This window comes from Chiloscyllium punctatum, chromosome 31 (genome assembly GCF_047496795.1).
Source record: "Chiloscyllium punctatum isolate Juve2018m chromosome 31, sChiPun1.3, whole genome shotgun sequence".
Classification (NCBI taxonomy): domain Eukaryota; kingdom Metazoa; phylum Chordata; class Chondrichthyes; order Orectolobiformes; family Hemiscylliidae; genus Chiloscyllium; species Chiloscyllium punctatum.
Window position 1 is genome coordinate 67,528,778 of NC_092769.1, and position 7,646 is coordinate 67,536,423.

The 7,646-nt window shown below is 55.5% G+C and overlaps 1 protein-coding gene across 1 annotated transcript in view; it reads left to right on the plus strand.

The window, feature by feature from the left end:
* LOC140457019 (syntaxin-5-like) overlaps positions 1 to 6,371 on the plus strand; it is a 45,359-nt gene extending 38,988 nt beyond the window's left edge. The window contains exons 9-11 of the mRNA XM_072550921.1: positions 1,477 to 1,577; positions 3,632 to 3,753; positions 5,293 to 6,371. Coding sequence (XP_072407022.1) covers positions 1,477 to 1,577; positions 3,632 to 3,753; positions 5,293 to 5,452 — 383 coding nt within the window. The 3' untranslated portion in view covers positions 5,453 to 6,371. The remainder of the gene's footprint in view (positions 1 to 1,476; positions 1,578 to 3,631; positions 3,754 to 5,292) is intronic.
* Positions 6,372 to 7,646: the final 1,275 nt, after the last annotated feature.

Sequence of the window (7,646 nt, forward strand, 5' to 3'; positions counted from 1 at the left end):
TCACTGACCCTGATACAGGACGGTGCGGTGTTACACTGTGTCCCTGATACAGGACGGTGCGGTGTTACACTGTGTCCCTGATACAGGACGGTGCGGTGTTACACTGTGTCCCTCACTGACCCTGATACCGGACGGTGCGGTGTTACACTGTGTGTCCCTGACTGACCCTGATACAGGACGGTGCGGTGTTACATTGTGTCCCTCACTGACCCTGATACAGGACGGTGCGGAGTTACACTGTGTCCCTGATACAGGACGGTGCGGTGTTACACTGTGTCCCTCACTGACCCTGATACAGGACGGTGCGGTGTTACACTGTGTCCCTCACTGACCCTGATACAGGACGGTGCGGAGTTACACTGTGTCCCTGATACAGGACGGTGCGGTGTTACACTGTGTCCCTCACTGACCCTGATACAGGACGGTGCGGTGTTACACTGTGTGTCCCTGACTGACCCTGATACAGGACGGTGCGGTGTTACATTGTGTCCCTCACTGACCCTGATACAGGACGGTGTGGTTTTGCACTCTGTCTCTGACTGACCCTGATACAGGATGGTGCGGAGTTACACTGTGTCCCTCACTGACCCTGATACAGGACGGTGTGGTTTTGCACTCTGTCTCTCACTGCCTTGGGTGCAAGATCAACGTTTTCAAGGTTTTAACAAGTGAAAGATTAATTTTAGTTGAACTATTTGTTGTTTAAGAAATATCGGGTTTTGTTCAGAATCTTAAAGAAAATTCGAGACAGACCTATCAGGAAATGGTGATGTCCGGAAGCACATCTGCATACATAGGGACTTTCCAAGAAGCAGAGGATGATATTTAGTTGTTAGTTGTAATCTGCTAATAATAGACTGTCATTCGCTACAATCTCCCTGAATGCCAGGACTAGCCTGGGAATCGGAATGGCCTTCTCCTACTCCTCTATATTAGGAAAATTCTGCACGGTCATGGAACTCCCAGGCAAGTGCTCCCAGGTAAAGCCAGTGAAATTAATCTGAGTGTGACAGGTCTGAGCTCGATCAAGTGGGGTCAAGATGGAGGGTAACCATGATTCCAGCTGCTTGTTTCATCATGTTCCTAAAATCCTGCCAGTATTTCCCCCGCCCAACGTCCTGAACAGGTTCCCATTATTCTGATTTTCACCTGGTTTTGCTTTCTGCTCCCCCCCCCCCCCCCCCCCCACCGACCCCTGAAGAATTAAGTTCTGTCTCCATCGACCCTGTTGAACTCTTTAATCATCTTAAACATTTTAATCCAATCACCTCCATAATCTCCCCAACCCACAAAGAACAGACCAATCTGTGCAACCTGTCCTCGTAACTTAACTGTTTCAGGCCCAGTGTCGTTCTGGTGAAACTGCTCTTGCGTGCCCTCCCTCCTTCATGTGGCCAGGTCTCCAGCCAGCCCCTAGCCTTCGCAACCCCACTGCCTTAAGCTAGTGTCTCAACTCCTGCATGTCTCCCTCCGCAGGTGGGTCAGTGTTGCTGCAAGACGATGCACGCAGATCAGGGGACATCGCCATTGACATGGACACCAAGACCAGCCAGCAGCTTCAGCTCATCGGCGAGCAGGTAAGGGAGGCGACAAAGCTCAGTCCGAATCACCCCGTCCCGACCCACTGCCAGTCTCTTGGCCCCTTACCCCTCCTCTCGGCTCCCCTTGCCCCTTCTCTGTTCTCCCCCTCTCGTCTTGTCATACCTTTGTGGGTACCTTGCAGTCAGTGTCCACATCACAGTTTGTGCTGGATAATTGTCTTCTGGAACGAGTTTTGAGAAGATCTGTAGCTCAGGTTGAGGTCCTGGATGTCGGTTTGCTAGCTGAGTTGGAAGGTTCGTTTTCAGACGTTTCGTCACCATACTGGGTAACATGTCTGGTGACGAAACGTCTGAAAACAAACCTTCCAGCTCAGCAAGCAAACCGACATCCTGTCTTCTGAAGGTCAGTCACGGGATGCGGGTGTCACTGGCTACGTCCTGCATTTATTACCCATTCCTAATTAGCCATAGACTCATACAGCACGGAAATAGTCCCTTCAGTCCAACCAGCCCATGCCAACCATAATCCCAAACTAAACTCGACCCCCTGCCTCCTCCTGGACCCTATCCCTCCAAACCCTTTCCAATTCATGTACTTATCCGAATGTGTCTCAATTGTTGTAACCGTACCCGAGTCCATCACTTCCTCAGGAAGGTCATTCCACACGCGAGCGACCCTCAATGGAAAAAAAATTGCATCATTTTTTTTTTAAAAAAATCTCTCTCCTTGCCCTCTGATCTTGAAATTCCCCATCCCAGGGAGAAGACAACCACCATTAACTCTATCTGTACCCTCATTATTTTATAAATATCTATCCGGTCATCTCTCAAGCTCCTATGCTCCAGTGAGAAACCTTCTCGCAGAGCGCTTTAGGGAACATCTCCGGGACACCCGCACCAATCGACCCCACTGTCCCGTGGCCCAACATTTCAACTCCCCCTCCCACTCTGCCGAGTACATGCAGGTCCTGGGCCGCCTCCACCACCACTCCCTCACCACCTGATGCCTGGAGGAAGAACGCCTCATCTTCCGCCTCGGAACCCTTCAACCCCAGGGCATTGATGTAGACTTCACCAGTTTCCTCATTTCCCCTGCCCCTACCTTACCTCAATTCCAACCTGCCAGCTCAGCACCGCTCTCATGACCTGTCCCACCTGTCAGTCTTCCTTCCCACCTATCCACTCCACCCTCCTCTCCGACCTATCACCTTTACCCCCACCTCCATTCACCATATTGCACTCAGCTCCCTTCTCCCCAGCCCCCCCCCATTTATTTCTCCACTCCCGAGGCTCCCAGCCTTTTCCCTGAAATGTTGATTTTCCTGCTCCTCGGATGCTGCCTGACCTACTGTGCTTTTCCAGCACTGCTCTAATCTTCAGCATCTGCAGTCCTCACTTTCACCTGAAAGACCGTCCCAACCTATCCAGCCATGTTTTATTTAATAACTGCAGAGCTCCGGCCGGCCTGTAATGGAACGTAGGGCGTTTGTAGCCGTGTTATGACAAGCTGTGGTTTGGTATTTGAGCAAGGGGCTTTTGGGAACCTCTTTCCTCAGGCTGCTTTGGACGAGTGGTGCCCACCCAAGATGGAGGGAGGGTGGGGGTGGGATTGACCTTCGACACGAGCACGTTTGACCACCCGGTTACCTCTCCCTAACTTTCACCTGCTCATCGTGTTTAAGAAACAGCCTGCGTGACCTGGGGCCTTGTCTCTGTCTCTCTGTCTGTCTGTCCTGTCTGTCTGTCCTGTCCTGTCTGCCCTCTCTGTCTGTCTGCCCTCTGTCTGTCTGCCCTCTCTGTCTGTCTCTGCCTGTCTGTCTGTCTCTGCCTGTCTGTCTGTCTCTGCCCGTCTGTCTGTCTCTGCCCGTCTGTCTGTCTCTGCCCGTCTGTCTGTCTCTGCCCGTCTGTCTGTCTCTGCCCGTCTGTCTGTCTCTGCCCGTCTGTCTGTATCTGCCTGTCTCTGTGTCTCTCTCTCTGCCTGTTTCTGTGTGTCTCTCTCTGCCTGTTTCTGTGTGTCTCTCTCTCTGTCTCTCTCTCTCTCTCTCACTGTCTCTTCAATAACACCCCCCCACTCCTCCCCACCCCCACAGGATTCCTACATCCAGAGCAGAGCGGACACTATGCAAAACATTGAAGCCACCATCGTGGAGCTGGGCTCCATCTTCCAGCAGCTCGCACACATGGTCAAGGAGCAAGAAGAGACCATTCAGAGGTGGGCAGGAGTGGTGGGGGGGGATGGTGAGGGGGTACTGTGGGGAATGAGGCCTACCTCCCTGTTCAGGAGTGCAGCTTTCCCGGGCCGCGACTCTCTGCCTTGGATGGGGGAGTGAAAGAACAAGCCATTGGGCACCCCCTCCGTGAGCTTCACCGCCTCCAGTCTGCCCATACTCCAGCCTTGACCGACGGGGGAAAGCATCTCCTCAGGGGGTGGGCCGGGCTATTTGACTGGCGGGGCTTCGGGTGAAGCTCTTGCTCGGCCTTTCCCCAACCCCATACCCACCTGTGTCGTGTCTCTCACTATTGGTGGGATGGGTGGGCGACGTGCGTCCTGATTGGGTTGGGGGGGTGAGGTGAGGGGTTGGGGTGGGAGGTTGGTGGGAGTTTTGGGGGGGTGGGGAGTCAAGGGAGTGTGTGGGTGGGGGTTTTTGGGGGTGAAGTTGGAGGGGTGCAGGGAAGTGGGTGGGTGTTTTGGGGAGTGTTGGGGGGGCTTGCAGGGGTGGGGGTTTTGGGTGGGGTGGTGGTTAGGGGAGTGTGTGGGGTTAGGGTTTTGGGGGCAGAGTTGGGGGTCGGGTGGGTGGGGTGGGTGGGGTTAGGGTTTTGGGGGTGGAGTTGGGGGGTCAGGGGTGTGGGTGGGGTTAGGTTTTTAGGGACAGAGTTGGGGGTCGTGGAGTGGGGGGTGTGTGTGTGTGGGGTTAGCGTTTTAGGGGTGGGGTTGGGGGGTCAGGGGTGTGTGTGTGGGGGGTTAGCGTTTTAGGGGTGGGGTTGGGGATCAGGGGTATGTGGGGGTGGAGTTGGGGGTCAGGGGTGTGTGGGGGGTTAGGGTTTTGGGGGTGGAGTTGGGGATCAGGGGTGTGTGGGGGTGGAGTTGGGGGTCAGGGGTGTGTGTGGGGTTAGGGTTTTGGGGCAAAGTTGGGCGTCGGATGTGTGGGGGCAGAGTTGGGGGTCAGGGGAGTGGGGTGTGGGGGTTAGGGTTTTGGGGCAAAGTTGGGCGTCGGGGATGTGTGGGGGCAGAGTTGGGGGTCAGGGGAGTGGGGTGTGGGGGTTAGGGTTTTGGGGCAAAGTTGGGCGTCGGGGATGTGTGGGGGCAGAGTTGGGGGTCAGGGGAGTGGGGTGTGGGGGTTAGGGTTGTGGGGTGGAGTTGAGGGTCGGGGGTGTGTGGGGTTAGGGTTTTGGGGGTGGAGCTGGGGGTCAGGGTGTGTGTGGGGTTAGGGTTTTGGGGGTGGAGTTGGGATCAGGGGAGTGGGGGGGGGTGTGGTGGGGGTGTGAGAGGTGGGTGGGTGTATAGGTGGGATGTTTAGGGGCAGAGTTGGGGGTGGGTTCAGGGAATGGGGGTGTGCGGGTGAGGGTTTGATGGGTTGTGGGTATGGGGTGGGTGGGGGATTTGTGGATTGGTGTGGGGAAGTGGATTGGGGTTTTGGGGGGTCGGAGGGGGGAGGTTAGGTGGTATGTGGATTTTGCTGTGAAAGGCCATGTGGACACCAGACTCTGACCGCGGCCCCTCCTCCACCCCCATCCCCCCCCCACCCCGCAGGATTGATGCCAATGTTGAGGACACAGAGTTGAACGTGGCAGCGGCGCACACCGAGATCCTCAAATACTTCCAGTCCGTCGCCTCCAACCGCTGGCTGATGGTCAAGATCTTCCTCATCCTCGCCGTCTTCTTCATCGTCTTCGTGGTGTTCCTGGCCTAGGACCAGCTCCTGCCCCATCCCCACTCGCCCAACCCGAATCGGCAACCCTCCTCCAGATTCCTCACCCCATCCTTCGACCCCCCCTCACCACCACCTGAGAGAGAGAGAGAGAGAGAGAGAGGCCATGGGACTTGAAGACCGTGGAAACACCAGGCGGCAGTGTCTGAACGTACCCGTTGCTGCCGTCTGCGGGTTGCCGAGTCTGGGCCGGAGACAGAGAAAGTTCCAGAAATCACTGGAGCCGGCAGATCTGTCCACCCTCTCGCCCGTTGTTTGAGGGGCACTGACCTGCCCGTTACCCTCCAGTGTTTCCTTTGCTCTCTTCCTTCTGTTCTGTCCACTCTGTTGGCCGACCCTGAAAGCTGGTGGGCGGGGGGGGGGGGGGGGGGGGAGGAAGTGACCGGTGGGAGCTTGCTTTTGGCCCAGAGTGGGCACACCCAGCGGCAGTCTGTTGGCGCCTGGTTTGGGTTTTTAACGTGTGCGTGCCCCAGCCTGACCGCATCTCCCTGTGTGCCCCCCCCCCCACTTCTCTGGCTTTGCCCTCACCAGCTGCTGGGTCCTTTTCCAAATCAGTTTCAGAAGATGTTCCTCCAGTTTTAGCTGGTGAATGATGCTGACCTGTCAAGGTGAGTGCAGCCTGATCTGTGTTGTTCCCCCCCAGCCCTCGTCCTAAAGGACTGGTTTTAATTGTAACCCCTAATCCACTTCACCCCACCTGTCCCCCTGGATCCCATGTATGGACAGTGTCATAACCTGAGGTCGGGTTGTGGGGCGGCTGGGCTTTGAATCTGCCGGGACATGTGCCCCCTTGCTCACCCTCTGCCTGCGTTCGTGCCCTCCCCTATTCAAGGTTTGAGCTGTCCCTTTTAATTCTCCTCTGGCTGGGTGCATTCCCCCCCCCGCCCCCCCCAACCAAAAATCCATATCCACTTCAGGTGCTGGGCAGTGTCAAGCATCAGTCACAGGGCATCATGGCTCATTTCCTCACCCATAGGGGGAAGCTCAGCCTGGTACTCCCCAGGCCTTGGAGGGCTTTGAGAATCTTTGGATGGTAAGGTGTCCTAGTGAGGGTTTGGGGTGTGGGGGTAGCGGGATCAGTGGGTAGTGACCAAGGGGGGCACGACCCCCTTGATTGACTTTATGCCCATTCCGAGCACTCTCAAATCTCCCTGCTGTTGAGAAGAGGAGACATTGAAAACACAAGAAAATGAGTCCCGACAGACGACGGGATGATTCTGTAAAATGTCTACCTTCGTCCACCTTTATACAAACTAGAGAGCAGTGGAAGCGGACTGTGGATTAGATAGTCACAATCAACCAGGATATGTTCTGAAGGCACATTGAGAGAAATTTGGGAGTAATTCCCTCCTAAATGTGTCATTCACGGTTCACTCGTTTGGTGTTGAGAGAGTGTTTGCTTCTTCTGACTTCACCTTGCTGTCTTCAGAGGTTGGAGATGGAAGGGGGGTGGGAATGCGTAGGCCGAAAACTCTTTCCCCTCGATAGCTGCTTCATCCCAAATGTCCACCCGTCACTGTGCTTTGGCTGGGAGCAGTGCTGTTGGAATAGGATCCCTTTGGGTGTGAAGCTGAGCAAGGGCCATCCTGTCACATTACCCCTCCTGAAGGGTGCCCACTCCCACCAGGTAGGTCTGCAAGGCCCCAGTGCACTGGGTGAGCTACAGCTGCCTACCCACAGGGGCAAGGGAATAACAAACAGGTTTTCACCCCCATCTCTCAAGCTGCCCTGGGTGTCAGGGAATAGGGGGACACTGGGAGGAGTCAGTGCCTGAAGACTGGGCCTCAAGGTGCTGACGACCCATTCAGCACTGAGACACCAACGATTACATCTCTCGGCGTCAGTGCTGCCGACTTTGGGAATGCTTCCATTTACTTTGGCGAGGACGTTCCCTTCCATTCCAGTCAATTCTGATTTTAAAGCAAATGTGATTATTCCTCTCCTTTTAAGATGTAGCAAGTTGTTATTGAGCCAGGCTGCTGCGCTTGTGTCAGTGTAATGCCCGTCGGGTTTACCTTGATGGCTGCAACCCACCCAAATGGCCCCGGGGTTAATCCTTTTGCCCGTGTATCTCCAGGCCGCGTGTCCAGGGGATGAGCCTGTGCCAGTTCCGTGGGCGCGACAGATCCCCATGCAGGATGCTCGCAATGTCCTGCTGGCAAACCGAAGCGATCTC